The 24,162-nt window shown below is 38.0% G+C and overlaps 1 protein-coding gene across 1 annotated transcript in view; it reads left to right on the plus strand.

Annotated features, from left to right (window-relative positions):
• Positions 1-10,771: 10,771 nt before the first annotated feature.
• PTPRQ (protein tyrosine phosphatase receptor type Q) overlaps positions 10,772-24,162 on the plus strand; it is a 268,878-nt gene continuing 255,487 nt past the window's right edge. Inside the window, exons 1-7 of the mRNA XM_059683707.1 lie at positions 10,772-10,882; positions 11,270-11,405; positions 11,886-12,143; positions 13,544-13,758; positions 16,794-16,983; positions 17,084-17,386; positions 18,893-19,168. Coding sequence (XP_059539690.1) covers positions 11,402-11,405; positions 11,886-12,143; positions 13,544-13,758; positions 16,794-16,983; positions 17,084-17,386; positions 18,893-19,168 — 1,246 coding nt within the window. The 5' untranslated portion in view covers positions 10,772-10,882; positions 11,270-11,401. The remainder of the gene's footprint in view (positions 10,883-11,269; positions 11,406-11,885; positions 12,144-13,543; positions 13,759-16,793; positions 16,984-17,083; positions 17,387-18,892; positions 19,169-24,162) is intronic.

The following is a 24,162-nucleotide window of genomic DNA, read 5'->3' on the forward strand; positions in this document are numbered from 1 at the left end:
AGGAATTTTTAGCTTGTAGAAAAGGTCTATCTTAGTTACAGAACAAAAACCAGTCTTTTTGGCATCACATTTAAGAAACCAAATACAAATGAAAAAAAAAATGCTGCTAATCCATCTTTCTTTCTCTTATAACTTATGCCAGCAAAATAGAGCTTTGGAATTCCATAGCAACAGTGGCTTTCCATTAAGTAGTGTTAGAAATATGACTGACTTTAATTATATATCAACTTATGAAAATGTTACTTTTGTGAGAAAATTTTGAGTAAAATGTCTTCTTTGAAAGACGTTATTAAAAAAGAACTGTAAGAACAAGAAACACAAGACAATAAATGACAAAAAAACACAGTACCACTAATTTATACAAGTTATAAAATTTAAGGAAGAATATTTTTATGTTGGTCTTTAATTTTGAAGTTCTGTTCCATTTTAACCTTAAAACAGTACACCTTTCCACACTCTGGAATGTGACAGATCTTGCTACTCTAAAGGGTAAAGCATAAGAAAGATTGTCAAATACATTGCAAACGACTGAAAAAGACCCCTGGAGTTCAAAGCAGAACCAGAAGGGTTTTTTTTTTTTAGTAATCTTGTAAATCATGCCTGAGTTTTGCCTGAGTGACATGACTCATGTAGAAATTTATTTTTGCTGTTTCCAAAAACATTTAAAAATCTTTACAATGTGGTAAGTCCCAAGTGTCACCTAGAAATGGGAAAAGACATACAGTTTTATAATATTCCTTGAACAAGTATTTATTAAAAATATTTTTGAATGCCTACTATGTAAGATATCACAATTGGCTCCTTGAGCAATGTAAAGTCTTACTTTCAGGGAGATTACAATCTGCTTAAGATACTAATGAAACAGGAATTTTAGGGGTAAAATAGGACAGGTTTAGGAAATTTTAGAAATTAAGGGGTCGGTGGAAGAAGCACAGGGCTGCAGAGCAGCAGAAGGTATATTTCCATAGAATAGGGAAGCTGAAAAGCTGCAGCAGGTACATCTCCATAGAATGAGGGAGCTGGGAACAGCAACAGGTCTATATTTACAAAATAAAGAGAAGGAAGCCCTTCATCCAGAAGGAGAAGAAAGCCCAAAGGGAATAGGAAAACAATAAGGAGGAGAGGAGAGAACCTTGCGTGTCCCAAGTGAGGTTCAACCTTTGAGCCCAGGAGTTACTATAGTAACCAGTCTAAGGGAATAGTGACCAATCAGAGGGGATATCAGGGTACCAGCATCTGCAGCCTTTATAAGCCATAGGGAAAAGGAACTCAGTGGGACCCTTTTCCTACTCCCCATGTGGGAGTCCATTCTGTGGGACTCTTTCCCTCTCCCCATGTGGGAGTCTGTACTTATTCTTTAATGAATCTCCACCTTTGCTAAACCACTTTTTGTCTGTGGATTCATTCTTCGATCCTAGCGGACAAATAATTCAGGTTCCAGTTCAAAAATTTCATTTCACTAAGATGCTAAGCAAAATAAGCCAGTCAGAGAAAGATAAGTATCACATGATCTCACTGAGATGAGGAATCTAATGAAAAAAATAAACTGATGAACAAAATAGATCCAGACACAGAAACACGGAACAGACTGTTGAATTCAGAGGGAGGGCAGGGGAGAGTTGGTGGACAGGAAGAGATCAACCAAATAACTTGTATGCATACATGCATAACCCATGGACACTGACAATAGGGTGATGAAGGCCTGGGGCAGGGAGCATGGGGGTCTAACGACCCTTTCACAGGGGTCACCTAAGACAATTGGAAAACATATATAATTACATATTGTTTTTGTGATTAATCACTTTGCTTTAATATGTTCAATTTGTAACAATGAAATTGGGGGTCACCACAACATGAGGAACTGTATTAAAGGGTCGTGGCATTAGGAAGGTTGAGAACCACTGGGCTAGAAGAAGTCAAGGTGGGGGAGGGAAGGGGACATATGTAATGCTTTCAACAATACTAGTAAAGATTTAAAAAAAAGATATTAAGATGTTCACAGATAACTATTAAAAATAGAATTCAATGAGCCATCATTAGCACCATTAAATGCCACAAAAGAACAGAGGAGGGGGATGTGACTCTTGTTAGGGGAATATAGGAAAAATTTCATGAAAAAGGTGAAATAGAAGAAAAACAGAGTGAACTGAAAATGTATGACATGAACTGAAAATGTGCCAGAGGACTTCAAATGTAAGGAATTAGGGAGGCCGAAGAGCCATTGAATACTTTGTGATTAGGAAAGTAACATTATCTGAACAGACCTTTAGGGAAGACTAATCTGAAGAAAGTTGAAAATGAATTAAAGTAGGAGAAACCAAGATGGCGGCATAGGTTAACGCCGGAGATTGCTGCCCTCGAACAACCACTTCAGAGATATAACTAAAGGACAGAACAGACAGCATCCAGAACCACAGGAAGGCTGGCTGCGTGGAAATTCTACAACTAGGAGGAAAGAGAATATCATACCCAGACTCAGAGGAGGCGCAGTGCTGAAGTGAAATACTCAGGTGCGGAGTGCGCGCGCGGAGCGGGCTGGCGGCGGAGGGCGCAGTTGTTGTTTTCAATCGGGAGGGAGTTTCAGACTCTGAGCTCCAGATCCGGGCGAGTCTCTGGGGACCCAGACTCAAACGGGAGAAGCGGGACTGTCTGGCTTCGGTCGGAAATCGAAGGCAGCTTTCTCTCCGAGGTTTGCAGCCATTGCTGGGACTCTGAGAGGCAGAGCCTCTGCGGACAGGACTGAGAGCAGCCATAACTGCTCGCTCCGCCCGCCTTGTAGATCCCCAGGGGCCCGCCCCGCCCAAGCCCTGCGCAGAACCATTGGCCGGATAGCCTCAGGCAAAGGCTAGATTAGCACCACCCTAGAGATCCAGCACAGAAGCCCTCCCACTGCAGACACAGTGGACTCTCATAGCCAGTTAGCCTGGAGGTCAAATCACCCCCGGTATTGCCGACATCAATCAAGGCTTAAAGGCAACAAGACTGCGCACAAAGACCACTAGGGGGTGTACCAAGAAAGCATAAAAAATGCGGAGACAAAGAAACAGGACAAAACTGTCAATGGAGGATATTGAGTTCAGAACCACACTTTTAAGGTCTCTTAAGAACTGTCTAGAAGCTGCCGATAAACTTAGTAAGGCCCTCGAAAAGACTGGTGAGACCGCCGATAAATGTAGTGAGATCCTCAAGAAATCTAATGAGACCCTCGATGTTGTGATAAACAACCAACTAGAAATTAAGCATACACTGACTGAAATAAAGAATATTATACAGACACCCAACAGCAGACCAGAGGAGCGCAAGAATCAAGTCAAAGATTCGAAATGCGAAGAAGCAAAAAACACCCAACTGGAAAAGCAAAATGAAAAAAGAATCCGAAAATACGAAGATAGTGTAAGGAGCCTCTGGGACAGCTTCAAGCGCACCAACATCAGAATTATAGGGGTGCCAGAAGATGAGAGAGAGCAAGATATTGAAAACCTATTTGAAGAAATAATGACAGAAAACTTCCCCCACCTGGTGAAAGAAATAGACCTACAGGTCCAGGAAGCGCAGAGAACCCCAAACAAAAGGAATCCAAAGAGGACCACACCAAGACACATCATAATTAAAATGCCAAGAGCAAAAGACAAAGAGAGAATCTTAAAAGCAGAAAGAAAAAGAAACCCAGTTACCTACAAGGGAATACCCATACGACTGTCAGCTGATTTCTCAACAGAAACTTTGCAGGCCAGAAGGGAATGGCAAGAAATATTCAAAGTGATGAATACCAAGAACCTACAACCAAGATTACTTTATCCAGCAAAGCTATCATTCAGAACGGAAGGTCAGATAAAGAGCTTCACAGATAAGGAAAAGCTAAAGGAGTTCATCACCACCAAACCAGCATTATATGAAATGCTGAAAGGTATCCTTTAAGAAGAGGAAGAAGAAAAAGGTAAAGATAAAAATTATGAACAACAAATATGCATCTATCAACAAGTGAATCTAAGAATCAAGTGAATAAATAATCTGGTGATCATAATAGAATCAAGGACATAGAAAGGGAATGGACTGACTATTCTTGGGGGGGGAAGGGGTGTGGGAGATGCGAAAAGAGACTGGACAAAAATCGTGCACCTATGGATGAGGACAGTGGGTGGGGAGTGAGGGCGGAGGGTGGGGTGGGAGCTGGGAGGAGGGGAGTTATGGGGGGGGGAAAAAGAGGAACAAATGTAATAATCTGAACAATAAAGATTTAATTAAAAAAAAAAAAGAAGAAAGAAAATGAATTAAAGTAGGGAAAAACTAGAGATAGGGAGACCTGTTTTAGACCAATCTAATAAGAAGAGATGAAGGGATGTCCGGTATCTAGACATTATACTGTGAATTATAATAGTTATATATTTGGACTTCTTTCCTCTATGGCAGTGGTTCTCAACCTTCCTAATGCCACGACCCTTTAATACAGTTCTTCATGTTGTGGTGACCCCCAATTTCATTGTTACAAATTGAACATAATTAAAGCATAGTGATTAATCACAAAAACAACATGTAATTATATATGTGTTTTCCGATGGTCTTAGGCGACCCCTGTGAAAGGGTCATTCGACCCCCAAAGGAGTTTCGACCCACAGGTTGAGAACCACTGCACGGGCATGGAAGTGCTACTAAAACCTTTGGAATTTCCTAAGGCAGTGGTTCTCAACCTTGGCTGCACATTCGAATCACTTGGGAATTTTTTTAAAATCCTGATTTCTGGGCCTCATCCTCCGGAAATTCTGTTTCTTTGTTATGGGGTGGGGCCACAACATTAGTAACAAACAGCATTTCCGGAGAATGAGGCCCAGAAATCAGGATTTTAAAAAGATTCCCAGGTGATTCTAATGTCCAGCCAAGGTTGAGAACCACTGTCCTAAGGGATGAGAGCAACAAAGGTGTCTTTTGTTATGTTAAGGAGGCAATTTTCTGACCACTTCTAAGGCTGGAGGCTGGTTGACAAAAATGAGCCCACAATGAGAATTAAGGGCTGGAACTTTTAGTCCTCCCTGACCTCCAAGGCGAGGAGAAGGTTTGGAGGTTGAATTAACCTGCAGTAGTCAATGATCGACAAAAAAAAAGCCTCCAAAACTCCCAAATGGACGGGGTTTGGAGACCTTCTGGTTGGTGAACAAATGAAAATGCCTGGAGAATGGCCCACCTAGAGAGAGCATGGAAGCTCTGCACCCTTTTCCACATACCTTGTTCTATCCACCTCTTCCATTTGGCTGTTCCTTTTATAAGAAACCAGTAATCTAGTAAGTAAATAGGTTTCCTGAATTCTGTGAGTCACTCTAACAAATTAAGCTACCCAAGGATGGGGTTGGGAACCTCCAATCTATAGCGGTTGATCAGAAGACTAGGTAACAACCTGGCCTTGTGACTAGAGTCTAAAGAGGGGAGCAGGAGGAGTCTTGTAGGACTGAACCCTTAACCTGTGGAATCTGGTGTTTTCTCTGGGAAGATAATATCAGAATTGAGTTGAATTGTAGGGCACCCAGCTGGTGTCTGAGCATTGCTTAGCACTGGGCTTGGCACGTAGTAATCACTCAATATTTTGATTGAATAAATGACTGGAAGTTGAAGGTGAAGAAGGGATGGGTATTGTGTTTACTTGTATATTTTTCATTTCTGCCAGGACGTGGTTTTGCAAATACGTCCATCCAACCTCTGGTGAAGGCATGGATTTTCTTTCATGACAAAGTAGGTAAATAAGACCTCAAACAACATATTTTCTAATAGGAAATTCATGTTAGAAGGTATTAATAGTCTCCATTATTGCCTAAATGGCTCCTGTCTGAAAAATATTTTCCTTAAGAATAAATGCACTGAACTAGTAATAAATCTATCCTTTCCTTTTCTTAAAATAAATGACCCATAATTTTCTTGAAATTTCCGCTTTTATTTCTCTATATGTAAGTTCCTAGGCCAAATAAAAGGGGAAGGCAGGAGCAAGGCCACATTCTTTCATAGGATATCTTTTCAGAAGGAGGGCATTTTAAGGAAACCCTATTGATTAACTTACATTAAGTTTATTGACCTAGTACAGAAGGTGGTAGTGTTATGATGCCTGCTTATTTAAAATGCCATTGTTGAAAAACAAAAAGAGCCACATCGAAATATATATAACTTATTCAGTTCACTTGATGGACTATGTATTTATTTATAGTGACCAATTTCCTGATTTTCTTTGACCCTCAGTTTTACAGAGATATAACTGACATACAACATCATAGAATTTTAAGATGTACATGATGATTTGATATATGTATATGTATATGTTGCAAAGTGATTACCACAATAAGTTTAGTTAATATCCTTTATGATTTTTTTAAAAAATATTTTTTTACTGATTTTTATAGAGAGAGGAAGGGGAGGGAGAGAGAAAGAGAGAGAGAGAGAAATATTGATGCTTGCCCTCACTGGGGATCGAGCCCAAAACCTGGGCATGTGCCCTGACCAGGAATGGAACCTGTGACCTCTCAGTACACGGGACAATGCTCAACCAACTGAGCCACACTGGCCAGGGCTCTTGATGGATTTTTAATTTGATAATATTTCCCAAAGCCTGAAAGCTAATTCATTGTCAATAAAATCATTTTGTGATATACTGCTTTGAAACTTGCTACTTTTAAAGACAAAAGACATGTAGAACCTCCTACGTTAAAACAACATAAATATAGTTCACATAGACACCTGTGCTTCAATGAAGGCATAGTCTGTGCCATAATGGAGTTCCTAATCTGACCGAGGACATGAACACATAAAAAGTAAATTTTTGTGCTACAGTAGAAATAAAATTCTGTAGGAAAACAGAAGTGTAAATGTTTATAGCCTGTTACTTCATTGAAGATATGAGTTAGGGTGCCAAAGAGGAGAGAAGTGACGTTGGAAAGTGAATTTGTTCAGAGGTACATTGTAAGCAACCAAGAGTCAGAATAAGCTTTCAAGTAAGCACCCCGGTCTGGATAATGTGAGTATTTTAGAAACATCACATTAGCCAACTATGGTAGGAGAGACTGGGATATCACACAAGAATATACACTCCAAATGTGAGTTTATTGGCAGTAATTGCAATGAATTATCACCAGTTGCCACTCTCTTCAGTATTTATACTCTCTTAAGCACTCTAAGACTTTACTCTTGACCACAGTAAACTTTTTAGAGAGATGCTCAGCTGGTAAATGGAACGACAGGATCTGAACTGAGGTTCCAACTCTTAAAAATGGCTTACACTTTCCGGAGAGAGACAGATAATGAAAGTTTTCAAGTTAAGGGCATGACTGTGAAAATAGAGTGGAAGTAATCACCCTAACAGACGTTTTAGAACTAGAATCAAAGGGATTTTGGGGGATAGGTGGGCTTTGTGTAGTGAGGGAAAGGATATGAGGATGCAGAATTGGTTTGTGTTTTGTTTGTTGGTTAGTTTGGCTGGTTGGCTGACTCTGCTCAGAAGGGCAAGGAGAGGAAAGAGCATACATTTAGTTATGGAAAGATGGTTTTGAATTGCCTGTGGGAGATGGCCAGTGAGGAGCTATAAATACAGCTCTTAAGCCCTGGAAAGAAATGAGATCCAAGACGAAGTGATGGGGACTCTTGACTATGACTAAAAATCACAAAGGTGAATAAAATAACCCAGACTCAAGGGACGTACCACGTGTCAAGCCAATTCTTCTTTGGAAAAGTCAGAGGAGGCTGCGAAGATGGGTGGAAGAACCAGATGCCTGTGTTGTCAGGGAGGCTGAGAAGATCTCAGGAGGGAGAAAAAGTCAATCAAGACTGTCAAATGCTGCAGGAAACCAACCAGCCAAATAACTTTTTAACAATTAAAGAATGTGGCTTCACCCAGGGCCACGTGGGTGAGCTTAAATCTGCCCAACCAGGGCTACTCACAGCCACCAGACTTCCTTTTGGTGTTCATGAGAAGCCACCGTTTCCCACTCATCGCCCTCCCCTTTCCTCCCCTTTCCACGTGGAGTGTAATTCTCCTCCACATATCGATGTTTTGCGACTCGCCTCCCACGTCTCTTCCTTCCCGCTGCTTACCGTTGCCATGGAGACCTTCACTTAATTAACCCAACCCTGGGAGAGGGCACCGCTGGCGGGAAGAAGACTCGGCTGGAAGAGCGGAGCAGAGCGAGGGCTCAGAGAGCTGCAGGGACTAGGGAGCGCTAGGGAGGCCGCCAGGTGCGCGGAGCCGCCAGGTGCGCGGAGCCGCCAGGTGCGCGGAGCCGCCAGGTGCGCGGAGCCCGCCAGGTGCGCGGAGCCGCCAGGTGCGCGGCGACCCCCTGGCTCCCGCACGACCTTGCGGCCACACCCCGCGCCGCCTCTGCGTCTGGGGACCCGTCACCGCACGCCGCGCTCGGAGCGCAAAACTTGCAAAGCCCGGGAGGCGCCGCTGCGTGCCCGGCACCGCTGGCTTCTCCGCTGTGCACTCCCGGCTCGGACTTGCAGGTCTGGGCTCTCTCCTCCTCCTCCCCGCTGGTCTAACCATTCTCAACCCCCGGTTCTTGCCTCTACACTCCTCCTCTCTCTGTGGTTACAAGGGGCTCCGTTGGGCTCTTTCTAAAACTGTGCGCTTCGGGGCGGCTGCTCTCTAACCTTCCTCTAATCGGGGCGCAAATCCTGTGACTCAAAACTGAGTTTGAGCGGGGACCTTGGGACTTGAACCGGCAGAGCGGGAGCGATCTTTCCACTTTGGTCCTCTTACAGCGCACAGACTTCCATACTCTGCCTTATGCTTAGACGTGGGGCGGGAGTGGGGTCGGAATAGAGCACTTGCGCTGAGAAAAATAATACAAGGTTAAAGCTTTGCAGTTTTGTGGATTGAATGGTTAGGTTTTTCTTTTTAACTGGGTGCGTTTTTATCTGACTGTCAAAATGCTGCAGGAAACCAACCAGCCACATAACTTTTTAACAAATAAAGAATGTGGTTCACACAGAGCCACGTGGGCGAGCTTAAATCTGCTCACCAGGGCTATTCAAGTGAGGTGAACACTTGCTTCATAGTAACTAAAGAGGATTTTGTAGGCAGAAACATGCTTTAGAGTGGGCTTGAGAGAGCAATGAAATTGATCCCGGTACCTGTTTAGTATTAAAATGACATTTTTCAGTTTTAGAAATATATATTTTAAATACAGATTTTTTTCTTTATATCTTAAATTGAAGGTAAAACGTTCTTAGATCCTGAGGGACTCGAGGTTTCCATGAAAAGTTACACAAGCTTTTTAGATGCATACCTTTAAAAAAATAAATGCAATAGAAACGGATTTTGAATGTTTTTTTTTTCCCACGGAAGTTACAATTTCATCAATAGTATATTGAATTCTTTTTTTTTCATGGCGATAAAATGTGAGGAATTACTTCCAACGAAGCAGCAGTGTGTAGGTGATCTAGATTTCCATCAATTAAGGTTAGTTTCACACACTACAATGTAATTTTGTATAATTGCCTGATAAGTCATTTTATTTTTAACACCTTTATATTTAATTACAGCAGCTTCTAGAAGTAAATTATTTTGGTATTTGTGGGAAAGCACTTATGTTTCCAATTTTATGAGGTGAAGAATATCATGCAGCACCTACTTTCTAATGCCTTAACGTTCAGTTGGATGAATAGTCATGTCATTAAAAGTTGTGACATTAAAGTGATACACACACACACACACACACACACACACCACATAAAGAATGTCCAATAGTTTAGTATTGAATCTAAATATGTATATGTTTAATTGAACTAAATATGCTTTATTTTCCAGATGGAGAAATCAATTTTTTTACTGCTCTGGATACAATATGTTAAGGTAAGACATTTTTTAATGTGCCCCTTTCAGAAAAATTAGTTAATTGGTAGGATGCTATTGCACTGAGTCTATTCACTTTGGAAAATAAGGGGCATGTTGAAGAGAAATAACACCAAATATTAGGTTTATAACCTAAAGAAAGTTTCTTTGCTAGGTGCCGCACAAATTTGTGCATTTAGATGGCAACTGTCTTCGCTGCTTACAAATTGTATTGGGGATTATCGGTGGGGAGAAAGATAAGAACAAAAGACAAGGTGTGCTAATTCATCTTAAGGTTGTTTTTGTTAGGATTTTTGAAAATATAAAATATATCCTTCTCCTAAGAGAGGAACTATTTATTTATTTATTTATTTATTTATTTATTTATTTATTTATTATTTTTGTGATCTAGGGAACATAAAAGGCCTCTCATCATGTGGTCTAACATTTTTGTCTTAATTAGTAACATGTTCTTTACCTATAAATAGAATCAGGGCTCTAAAATGACTCAGAGTCAAATGTTTTGTACTCAAACTTATTTTCATTGTGAATGTATTATCAAGAATGCCTGTGAAGTAATTTAATTTTGTAGTCATTACCTTCAAGGTACACAGTTGACATGCCAGGGGGTTGTACTGTGTTTTTCCTGTGACTTTGAGTTTCTCCCAACTCTCTTGAGCCTGGGAACATGGCATTTCCTAGTTTGAGAAACTTGGATCTTAAATTTCCTTGCTCTCATTTTACTTGCCTTTCTTAAGTTGTTCTCAAGATTATGTTTAAAAATAGAGTATCCAATGAATATTATTTAACTTATATGTAGAAATCAGTATTGCTAAAATATTTTTCAATTATAATTTGGCATTTTAGTAAAATTGCTTATAAATTATTAATCAAGGATGCACTTTTATTATTTTTCACCATTACTTTTCTTTCCCATTTCAGATCTCAAAAAGTTTTCATTATATACCAATAAGTAAACAAACAACAACAATTTTTGTTGAATGGGAAGAATTTCCTGAGGGAGGAAGTCCTGAGTTTTATTTTTTAAAATACCAACTTATTAATAATTTGGCTCAAAAGGTAAGGCATCATTTTTTTTTCTCTAATGAAAGGTAAGCATAATGTAGATGTGTTGTAACTAAAAACCACATCAGAAATAGGAACTTAATAGTTATTGTGATTTTTAACTTCTATTTTATTAATATATAAAATGTTAGCATTTTATGAAGTATCTTTAATAAGTAGTCAAAATAATATATAACTTTTTTATAGAAATGATTAGGTATTTTCCTTTTTAGAATTTGTATATTATACAGAGAGTAGTTATTTAAGAAGTAACATGTAAAAATAAATAGTCCATGTTGGAAAAACTGTTTTTTATGAAGGAGATACAAAAAAGTCAAACTTTTAATGTATTTGACATAGTTAGAAAATATTTCTTAAGCAGATGTATCTCATTATTTACAGAATGTCAAAAGCATACCTGCAGATCCACAAAAACCTCCAAAATCAATTATAACACTAGAAGAAAATGAAGACTACCACATCATTATACAGTCCATAAAATATGGGCAAATTTTAAGTGAAAAGTCATTTCAAATGCGTAAGTAATATGTATATGTTGTTCAGCTTTATTACATAATTATAAAAGGGAGAATACCAGATAATTTGAATTTTACAGTGATTAACAGGTATGTGATGGCAGTTGAAATCACATGATGAGAGTAATATTCTGTTCTTTAAGTATAATGTAAATTTCAATATTTAAAGAAATAATAAACTAAGGTAAGAATAACTTTCCATTTTGATGTTTAATGTGATATATATATATATATATATATATATATATATATATATATATAATGGAAATGCTACATGTAATGCAGATTATTCTAAAAAAATAATGTAGATCTGTGATCTAATTCATTCATCCTAAAGAGGGTACAAGGCACTCCTATATAATCTAGAAAATATTTTATAGTTAGATATTTTCCACTGTGGCTAATCTTTTGTAATTCAATAGTCTGTGTGTTTCATTCAGTTTTATTTGAAAACATACCAATTATCCTTTCTGATTTTTTAGGTGGAATCTCAACTACAAATATTAAAACAATAGCAACAAGTACGAGTGTTTCTTTTAACTGGAGTGTGCTATCTTCCAAGGACATTTCAGTGTCAATATCTCTTAATAATTCTTCACAAATTATGCAAAATAATGTCATGGCTTATGAATGGGATGATTTGAAACCTGCCACCTTATATGCTTTTACTTTTGAATTTAAACAGTTGCATTTGGATTTTGTAAATATACTTCAGAGACTGGATGTTCAAGTTGAAACAGGTGTATAGCTATTTGGTTCATTATTAAACAATATATTTATTATATATTTTGTAGATAACTTGGCAGTTATATTATTCTTTTAAAAAGTGACCCAGGCTAGTATTAACCACTATGAGCTACTTGTAAGTGAATTAGCATAGTCCCCGTTCCTAATTATATCATTTGGTATTTAACTGATATAGTGAACAAGCTGGATTTAGTAGTGTAAAGGTAAAAACTAACTTTATTTTCCTTCTACCACTTCTTTTAAACAGAATCAAGTGGGCTCTCTCTCTCTCTCTCTCTCTCTCTCCCTCTCTCTCTCTCCCTCCCTCCCTCTTTCTCTTTCCCCTCTCTCACCTTAGTAATGGTTCATACAAATTCCATAGTTTTTTTTAGATGACTTTAAAATATCAATGAACAATCACATTTTCAGGTATTTAAACCTTCATTAAAATCTGATTTAAACTTCTCTATTGCTCATCCCTGGTAGAATGCAACCACAATTTAGAATATTGCAAGGGGAAAGGGAATGTGTTCAATTTTTGTGTGTGCCTTCCTGGTTCCACTTCCCCCACATGGTGGGAAAAGACGTAAGAGAAGCAGACAAGTCATAAATAGCTAATGAGAGCAATACCTTCACTGTGATGGACTAAGAGTCCAATTTTAATACTCTCTATTAAACATGCATGTAACCACAGTGCATGCTTACAAGTGAAGTGGAAGAACACTTGAATAGTAAGAAAAAGACAGTAGGTAATTAAAGCATTCCCTCTCCCCATCCTCCTTGCCCTCTGAAAAATGAAGACCAGTTTCTTCAAATGATTCTTCTCACATCTTCCTAATGTCGTGGGTTGAGGCACTGATGAAGCATCAGCAATTATCAAAGTACAATATGTACTCTGAGCAGGCTGACATTTCCTCGATCTTTCTATGGCATGCACTCTTGGAGAAAACTGCTAAGCAGCCATTTCAGTTTTTTTCTGGAAGATGAACCCATTTGAAGTGGCAGAGAACAGAATTAGCAAGCATTATGTCTAGTTCTCAAAAATAAAAAGGAACCTAAAATACCCTTAGTTTTTTACCAGTATTCAGAGTAAGGGGTAGAAAGTCAACCTAAAGTAACTTAGAAAAAGGTAAAAACACCTGTGGTTTTGTTTTAATTAAGTTATAATTGGACAATAATTCTGCAAAATTAACTTGTACAACTACTTAAAATTACTTTAATTGGTAGTAATTCACTTAAAACTTGAATAACAGTTTTAGCACTTTTATTTGTTTGGGAGAAATATACAGTTCGGCAAGTGCACTGTGGATACTGTGAAGCTTTCACAATTCACTTCTTCAGTTTTTAAAAAAATATAAGTTTGAAATGTTATATTACTAAATTCATCTTTAATAAAGTATTTTTCTTTTGGTAGGTTCATGTTCACAAGGATGGGTAGCATTAAAAAATAGCTGTTACAGAATTAGCAAAGAGAGTGAACCATGGAATATAGCTGAGCAACATTGTAAGTTATCCTTAAATTCTGCACGCCTTGTGGATATAAAAAATGAAGAGGAAAAAAAATTTATATTTTTATATCTCAGGTCAAAGAATCAAATAATATCATGGACTGGTCTTAATGATTTGAAGGTCAGTAGATATAAAAATATGAAAATATCATGATGAACAAAACTGTTTGCCCCATGTTCTTTTATTCATTTATTTATTCCTTTATTCAATAAATATTTATTGAGTATTTATTATAAGCTAGGCACTGTTTCTCTTTTCTTTTTTTCAGTATCTCTGTCTCTGTTTCTCTGTTTTAGAGCAGTTACAGTTTCACAGCAAAATTGAGGGGAAGGTACAGAGATTACCCATACTCCCCACTGTTTCCACACATGCATAGCCTCCCCATTATCGACCCCAGAGTGGCACGTTTGTTACAACTGAGTCACCTACATGGACCCGTCATTATCAGCCAAAGTTCATAGTTTACATTTGGTTTATTCTTGGTGTTGTACGTTCCATAGATTTGGACAAATAAGCAATGACATGTATCATTTTGGTGTCATGCAAAGTATTTTCACTGCTCTAAAGATCCTCTGTACTCTGCATATTCATCCCTCCCCCACTTCCTTCAATCTCTTTTGTAGGCAACTATTCTTTACCTAATTTTGCTTTAATTTTGGTCTTCTGCAGACCCCTCTAAACTCATTTGAATGACCTCATCCATTTCTTTACCTAATTTATCACCTAAACCAATGATTCTCAAACATTTATCTAGTCCACTTTCTTCTTATGAGGTCCAGACGTCTAATTTTCTTCTGATTATGCCTTTTGAAATTATCCACAGACACATCAACATTGCTGACTTGTCATCTCCTTCCCACCAAACCTGCTTCACTTCTTTTCTTTTTTTGTTATTAAATTAAATTAAAATTTATTTTTCCATAACCTCGTTCACCTCCACCCACAATCCTCTATTTCTCACCTCAGTGAGCAATACAGTAACATGAATTCGAAAACATTGAAAGTCTTCTCCATTTTATTTATTTCACTCCACATATCCTGGTTTATGAAGTTTAATTTTACTGAAAAAGATACAGAAATATCTGAAGATTTTTTCAATACTGGTGAAAAAGATTGTGTGACATTTTTCTCCAACATCCTTTTTTTTAAATTTAAGTTTTGTTGTTTTTTACTTAAGAGTAGGATATTCTTTTTAAAAAAATATATTTTTATTGATTACCAAGAGGAAGGGAGAAGGAGAGATAGAAACATCAATGATGAGAGAGAATCATTGATCGGCTGCCTCCTACACGCCCCCCGCCCCCCCCCCCACTGGGAATTGAGCCCGCAACCCAGGCATGCACCCTTGACCAGAATTGAACCCAGGACCCTTAAGTCTGCAGGCTGACACTCTATCCACTGAACCAGACTGGCCAGGGCTTTTCTCCAACATTCCTAACACGATGGGATATCTCATGAAATTTCATTTGGGTCAGCATTTTGTAGGAAAAACCGAGACCTAAAACAATGATTTCTGTCTAGTTAGTGTTTTCTTCCTGATGACTTATTTAATATATCTTGTTACTCAAACATAAATCTGTTCTCCATGAGATCCTACTCTGTAGTGCTAAGCTCCATTCCACGTGGTTTACTTCTATGACATGTAAAGAAATTGGGGAACAGGTAGATTAACTTATCCACATGGACACACATCAGAGTTTGCTCTTAACCACTGTCCATTAACCAACGACCTCTCCATTAAGCTGGTCTCTTGAGATTGACATCAAAGCCACCTGCTGGGCTATAGTCCCTGTGAAAAGTATGAGAAACTAATCCTCTCTTTCACCCATGCTGAATAAGGGTAGTTTGTTACTGAACTTCAAGGAATGACTGTCTTATTCATCATTGCATTCCTAGCCTCACTGGGGTCTGATACTCAGCAGGAACTTAGGGAATGACAGGGTACTAGTCTCTCTAATCTACTTTGTGAGGGTTAAATAGGTAACCCTCATTCAGTGCTCACCACATCCTTATGAGGTAAGCACTATCATGGTTCTCACTGTGTAGATGAGGAAAGTGGAGCTCAGAAAGCTTTGGGGTCTCCTAGGTAATAAATGGCCATGCCAGGCTTCAACCTCTGTCTGTCTGACCAGTACTCATGCCCTAACCACTGGAACATACTCCCCTCAAGACTCTGTACAGTCTCCCAAACTGCAGCACCAATAAAGCAGACTCCATGAGGAAACAATATTCCTACATTCTGTTAGGTGGAATTGGAATGTACTTTAAAAAAAATGTCTTTAGAATGTCTGGAGGGAGTAGTTCTCTTTAATCCTATCTGGGCAACTAGCCTGGAGCTGTACTTGATGCTGGGATGGCATAATAATCACAATATAGATATATATTTGTTTCCATAGAGTTCATTATTTCTAAGAATTATGTTTATTTTATGAGGACCTATTATATGCCTGGTGTTTTGTATACACAGTCTTAAACCTGTTGACATCCATGCAAAGTAGTTATGACTATCTCCATTGTACAGGTGGAAAAGTTTAGTTCCTAAGAGGTTGGCAGTTGTTCAAGAATAGATAGTGGCAGAAATATTTGTTAGAATACAGGTGCATCTCTGTCAAAACTTGTACTTTTCCTACTACCCCTTTCAATGAGGGTAACCATAGGACTATCTAGAGGTATATTCATTGCTTGTGAAAATTGAGGTTGGTGATATCCATCAATGATATCCCTTAGCAGAAAGGTATCCCAATGCATATGACTTATTTTATGACTTTAAATAAAATAACAACTAATGAATATTGGGTCTCTGCCTGGCATTGTGTTGAGCCATTCGCATGCACTGCCTCTTTAATCTTCACAACAACTTAATGTGTAGATTCTATTATTATACCATTTAACAGATGAGAAAATAGAGGCTTAGTGTGAGATTCAGCAATTTGTCTGAATACATATGGCTAAGGAGTGAAAGAAAGTGAACTCTCTCCCTAGCTCAGAATCTTCATAATAAAGGAAATATGCATAAATATATATTAAACTGGTTTATGATTTGACAATCTTAGAACATTTTATAATAGAGGTGTAACTAATAAATATCTTCAAGTACACTTATTTGAAGATATGACACTTCTTTAAATTGGCTTAATTTGTACATCTTATTACAGAAAGAAGGTCATCTCACATGGACAGATGGATCACCTTTTGGCCTTAAGAAAAATGAAATCTCTTCTTTCCCACTGCTACCCAAGAATGAAACAGATTGCTACATTTTACAACAAAATGCAACTGGATCAAACTATTTTTTTGCAAGATTTTTCTGTTATGTTCCATTGCCATATATTTGCAAATATGAATGTAATTATTAGTATTATATTTATGAATCTCACCACTTTATTATTTTTAAAATAGAATTATAATTTGTAGTTAAAATGATTCTTTTTTATATTTCTTTCAGCACCTTCTCTGCAGGAAAATCTTTTGATCTATATAAAGGATGTTGGAACAACTGAAGTTGTATTTAGCTTGGATAATTTGAATGGTTGGAATAATTTGAATAAGTGGCTAAAATTAGGATATAAAATTATCGTAAAATATTATTTAGATTATGCAGAACAATATTTTGAGAGCATACCCCCAAATACTACAGAAAAAGCAATTACCCTTCTGTCTCCTGGCCATGTGTACAGCTTTTTACTCTTTGCACTAAATGAATGGGAGGCTAAAACTATGCTAAGTCCGGTATTCACTGTTGAAACACGTAAGTTACAAGACATCTGAAGTTATAATTTTTCAAGTATTTAATGTCATCATTTATAAATATTTCCTGAAGGTCTGGTATTTTCTCTTAACACTTTAGGTACACGTGCATCTTTACCAATTTTAAGTTATAATTACTATGTTTATATGTTCGGCTTTCCTGTTAAACTATTAACCTATGAGAAACTATATCTTACGGCACCAGCTACATTAGAGTCCAGTCCATAGTAGATAATAAATTTCTGTGGAAATGGATTTTTGATATTTGCTAATAGCAAAAGATAAACAGATGTGTGTCTGGACTGTAAGAGGGTTACAATGGAGATAATTAGTGAGAAATAAAAGGAAATGCAACAAAACTATATAGCAAAACCTAACTTAAATTCCCACTCAGTGGTGCATTTAATAAATGCTTTTTAGAATTCAGAGGGTGGTTGATAGTGGCAGACTTGTGGAAAGGAGAGGCTTGGGCTCAAACTTGAGGGGAAAAACACATATGAGCAAATATATGCAGATAAGAATTTGTAGGAGAAGAGTAATGCAGACTGGGAAGATTTTCTTGAGCATGAGGGTCAAATCAGTTTGAGAGGTAGGTGGTAAAAGATTTGGGAGTGCTAGAGGTCTCTGTCTCAGATGGTTAAACTTAACCTTAGAAACGATGGTTATCAGTTAAGTCTATAATATTTTAAGACTCACTTTACCTCCCACAAAGCACTCTTAATGCATTATTTTATCAGTCCTTACCTCAACTCAGGGAGTAGCTATGTAGAAATGAGAAAACTGAGCTTCTGAAAGGTTAAGTAAATTGATTAGAGTAGCATGATTTGCCTAGTAGATCCAAACAGGAAACCAGGTGGTTTAATTTTAACTCTTGAGATATTGCTTCTAAAGAAAGAATCAAGAAGAATGTGTATGTTGGGAGGTCAGGGAACGGATATGGGTTTATGGCTGATATGTGCAAGGTGCTGTTTTAAGAACATTAATCTGTAGGGATTAACTAGGAAGATCATTGGCACTGGATGAAATGGTTTGTGATGGGGAAATATTTCTGTAAGAGGATGAGGGCCAAGTTCCGGTGATGATGGGACTAAAGAGTGAATAATATGAAGTCCTTGACCTCTAGTTTGACAAGACAGAAGAGGGAAAAGACATATAAAATGAGATCACTGGATGCCGTGAGTGCCCTTTCAGTGGTGCTTGCATTAAAAATAACAATTGAACAATAATGTGTGTTAAACACGGTGCCAAGTGCTTTAGATACCTTATCTCATTTAATCTTCACAATAATTTTACGAGGCAGCTACTACTATAATTCCCATTTTATAGTCAAGAGAAGTGAGGTTCAAAGCTGGCAAGTTACTCAGGGAGTGGAGCCAGAAAGTGTAAGAGCCAGAACTCAAACCTAATTTTTCCTTTCTCTTTAAACTAAAGTATTATAGAAGTATTGAGAAGTGAGAGGTTATTCTGGCAACCCATATAACTAATAGCGTGTATTTTTATCTCCTAGGCCCATTGTCAGTCCAAAATGTCACAGTTACTCATGTGACCCCAACAGAAATATTTTTACATTGGGATCCTCCAGCTCCTGAGTCTTTTCACCATTATCTTGTAACTACTTTGGATGTTCAAGATAATAAATCAGAAGAGGTGTTTGTTGAAAAACCCAACATATCAACAGCAATTAGAGGTCTCAAATCTTTCCACCATTATTTGATATATCTATTCAGTGTAGCAGAACGAGGAACTTTAAGCTGCTTTGAGCAACCTATTTCAGCCATTACAGGTAAGTGTGGGCATATTTTTCCTTTTAATAAAACGCATATAAACTGAATATATTGGACTATTGTTTTGATGAAATTTAATTGTGTTGATCCTTTATAGGTACATACAGTTGAATATTTGCTTGCATGTTGGATCACAATTTTAAGCATAGATTCTAAACAACTAAATTAATTTAGATTTAAACATCAGCATTGTTTCAACCAGAGTTCCTAGAAGATATCTTGATCACAGCCATGGCCAGAAAATAAATTATCATAAAATATGAAGATTAGTTCACCCAGTTCTCTTTAATAACACTAGATCCAACAGATATGAAGGTCTGCACATTTAATCAGTTTTACTTCATTCATTGTCTTACTCAGTGTGATTATTTGACCGCTAGGGGGCAGTTTCATCCCAGGACTTTTGGCCAATGCATTTCTAATCTCTACTCACCTCCACATGACAGTTTTTTGTATCCTTGTCTAGAACATAATAATTTATCTTATTTAAGCATTCTATTGACCTCCTTAAGTATGTCACTCTTTTTTAAAAGATAAAACACTATTGTATGAAACAGCATAGCTAAACACCTATCCCTTTGCGTGTAATGTGTGTATTATTCATGCGTGTGTGTATTTAACATGCCTTCATGCAAAGTTCTTTGAAATTTCACCATTAAAATGTAAACATATTAGAGCTGAAGTGGAAAACCTACATGTTCACAGCCATAGATGAATTGGGCTTCTCATACTTGTGGAAATACTTGGTAGTCTTTGAAAATAATAATAAGAAAATATATTATTTAATGTTTATGAAATTGCAAATGCTTAACATACATGTATTCAGTGTTGAAAATCCTAACCAAGAGAATTTTTCCAATTGGACACTAGATATAAGATGTTTTTCTTCTCTGAGCTCAGACAAAGCATCCTTCATTTGGTAAATTCTTAGCTGAGTGCCTTACACTTTAAGAAGATAGTTTCATTTTTAACTGACAGGCAGACTTGGAGGATTTCTCATAGATACATTAATTCTGAAGTCATATTAAAATCTCCTGTGGTACATACCTATTTATTTATTAGGGGGGGGGGGGAAAGGTGCATGGGAGTCTGCATGTTTATTTATTTGTTTTTTAAATATATATATTTTTTTATTGATTTCAGAGAGGGAGAGAGAGGTAGAAACATCAATGATGAGAGAAAAATCATCGTTCATCTGCCTCCTGCATGCCCCACACTGGGGATTGAGACTGAAACTCGAGCATATGCCTGACCGGGAATCAAATAGTGACCTCCTGATCCATAGGTCAATGTTCAACCACTTAGCCACACTGGCTGGGCCTGCATGCTTAAATTTGGGTCTTTTGCTATGTATATTAACTGTAAGCTGACACAGCAGTACATGTCCAGAATTTAGTAACCCAGTGCTTTTTTACTCCCCTGAGGTTAAGGCCATATTCTTTTATTTTCATTTATTATTTACTCAACAAATTATTCTTTAGTGTCTGGAACTGCAATAGATACTAGAGATGCAAACGTGAATTAGACCTGGTCTCTGCCTTCCACTAATGGAGCAAGATGAATACATTTTAAAAAAGTGGTAATGCTGAGTTTTAATTGCTATTATAGGGAATGCATTGGATACTGTGGAAGTGAAGAGAGGGATCAGTTAGGCCAGACTTGGGGAGCAGGGATGGTTACAGAAGGCTCCCTGTGGAGGAGTGATGCTCTGAGTTATAAAGGAACAGAAGAAGTGCACCAGGTGGGAGTGAGGAGGCAGCAGAATGTTGCAAGAGTACCAAATAGATGTACATACACAGAGAGGGCCAAAGAAGAGGCATCTGTCTAGCCATACCTGGGAAAGCCAGAGAAGGCTTTAAAAATTATTTTAAATTAATTTCAGAGAGAGGAAGGGAGAGGGAAAGATAGAAACATCAATGATGAGAGAGAATTTATGATCAGCTGCCTCCTGCACGCCCCCTATTGGTGATTGAGCCCGCAACCCAGGCATGTGCCCTGACTGGGGATCAAACATGTGACCTCCTGGTTCATAGACCAATGCTTAAGCACTGAGCCACTGGGGCCTGGCCAGAGAAGGGTTTTTGAGGAGACCAACATTTGAACACTGAACATTGAAAGTAGATTGGCATGGCAGGAGTACAGAGGGTCATGAAGATAGAGTCTAGAAAATGTAAGTAAACTAGACACATAACATGAAGAGCCTTGATACATAAGAAGGAGTATCTTTTTATTCAGTAAAATTTAACTTCTTTGGGGCATGGAGCCTTTTGAGAATGGAAAAATGAATGGACCCTCTCCCATGAAAATGCACAGAGAATTCTGTTCTTATAGGGCTGCCATAGACTTACCAAGTAGTTGTTCCCGCAATCTCTGCTTGTGTGTGGCATTCAGTAGATTTCATCTCAGTCCTCCACTGGAGTAAATGTTTATTATAGCTACTAGCGGCCCGGTGCATGAAATTTGTGCACAAAAGGGGGGGGTGTCCCTCAGCCTGGCCTGCACCCTCTGCAATCCAGGACCCGTCGGGGGATGTCCAACTGCTGGTTTAGGCCTGATCCCAATTGGGGCAAAGCAGGCAGTCGGACATCCCTCGCAACCTGGGACTGCTGGCTTCTAACTGCTCACCTGCCTGCTGGCCTGATCCCCCTAATTGCTCTTCCCTGCCGACTTGGTCCCCCTAACTGCTCTCCTCTGCTGGTCTGATCCCCCTAATTGCTCTCCCCTGCTGGCCTAATCGCTCCTAACCGCCTCTGCCTCAGCCTCGCCACCATGACTTTGTCCGGAAGGATGTCAGAAGGTCGTCTGGAATACGTCCGGTCTAATTAGTATATTACCTTATCTAATAAAAGAGAGACCAGCAGGATTTTACCTTATCTAATTAATATATTAAATAATATATTACCTTATCTAATTAGTATATTACCTATACTAATAAAAGTATAGATAAGGTTTGCAAGTCCATAAGAACAAAGATCTGAAGTTGTTTCACCCCAGAGACCCGTGAATAGTTTTTTTAATTGGATTATGCTGGTATTTTCTGATAATTTTACATAAATGATCAGTTTCAACACCAAGTCAGTCCAACTATGATTTTGTGGAATTAAAGCATGGGATGAACAGACTGGGTCTGGCTGAGAATGATACTTTCCTGAAAAATTCAAAAGGGTCTTTAATTATGTTGATAAGGAAGTAAACTTCAGAACACATTAAAAATCAAATTATAGTTTCTTCAAATAAAATAATTAGGAAAATCATAATAAATTCTTTAAAGATTATTTAAAGTAAAACTACTGACCAATTTAAAATTCCATAATCATCTTTATCGTAATGAACTAATGATTTATTATTGTGCTTGGGAACTATTAAAAGTCAGGTAAAGTTTATAACATAGGACAAAGAATTAAGACTAAAAGGAAGGCATTACAAATTCCAGAGTGTTATATAGTAGTAAAAACCACAAGGCTTGATACTCAAATAAATTGTGTAAGGAGATAAGTCTAAGTATTTTCTTTGGTTATTGCAATAGAGTATCAAGGAAATTTTCTCCAATTATGTTCTAAATGAATTATAAACACAATAATTTTCTCTTTATTTCTAAATGTGTCATACCTTTTATAAATTAGAAAGTAAATGTAATTTAAAGTTGCAGCTAACTTTATGATAAATACTAGTCCCAAAGTTCTAAAAACCATCTACATGTTTATATGCCTAAATTTATATCTTTTGCTCAGACCATTCTCCTGAACTCTAGACTTAAATATCTAACTGCCTACTCAATATATCTCATTTGGCAATCTAAGAGACAACTAAAATGGAATATGTCCAAAGCTGAACTGAAGATATTCCTACCCAAATCTGCTTTACCCATAGCCCTTTCCACATAGATTCATTCATCCAATTGTTTAGGTCAAAACCTTCAAGGCGTTGTTAACCCTTGCATTTCTTTCACAGCCCCAACCTGTAAGGAAATCCTGCTGGTTCTCTCTCTCTTTTTTAAAGTATATTTTTATTGATTTCAGAGAGGAAGAAAGAAGTAGAGAGAGATAGAAATATCAATGATGAGAGAGAATCACTGATCGGCTGCCTCCTGCACTCCCCCCACTGGGGATTGAGCCCGAAACCCGGACACGTGTGCTTGACTGGAATCAAACCTGGGACCCTTCAGTCCTCAGGCTGACACTCCATCCACTGAGCCAAACTAGCCAGGGCTGGTTCTCTCTTTAATGAAACCCAGAATCCCACCACTTGTCCCCACTTAGGGCTATGGTCAACCAGGCCACCACTCTCTCACATAGATGACTGGCCTTGCTCCCCTGTGTCTACCATTGGCTCTCTCCATAGTCTGTTATTGATAAAAACAGCCAAGTGACTCTTGAAAATGTCGGAAAGGTTATGCCTCTGCGTTTAACCCTGTAGTTGCTACCTGTTTTATTCAAAGTGAAAGCCTGTGAAGCCTTGCATGGCCTGGATCCCTGTGAACCGCTGGCCTCATCCTTTCACTCTACCCTTCATTCACTTTGGCGTTCTTCCTGTGTTGGAAGATGCCTGGGATTTTACACTAGCTGTTTGTTTGTTTTTCTGCCTGGAATTCTCTTCTTCCAGAAATCTGTGTGTTTAACTCCTTTGCCTCCTTCAAGTGTTTTGCTAAAAAACCTCATCTTTTCAAAGACACCTGCCCTGAATTCCCTATGTAATATCTCAATTTCTTTCCATAATCACCACACTCATGATCTCCCTAACCAGGGTTAACTTTTCTTTTTTATTTAGCACTTATCATATCTAAAGTATTATATAATGTATGCATTATATATGTACATATATAATATAGGTATATGTGTATCCTATCTAATAAAAGAGAAAAATGGTAATTGGCGTACGAGCTACCCTTTTCATTGGCTAATCAGGGCTATATGCAAATTAACTGCCAACTAAGATTGGCAGTTAACTGCCAACTAAGATTGGCAGTTAACTGCCAACAAGATGGCGGCTAATT

Source organism: Myotis daubentonii, chromosome 2 (genome assembly GCF_963259705.1).
Source record: "Myotis daubentonii chromosome 2, mMyoDau2.1, whole genome shotgun sequence".
Classification (NCBI taxonomy): domain Eukaryota; kingdom Metazoa; phylum Chordata; class Mammalia; order Chiroptera; family Vespertilionidae; genus Myotis; species Myotis daubentonii.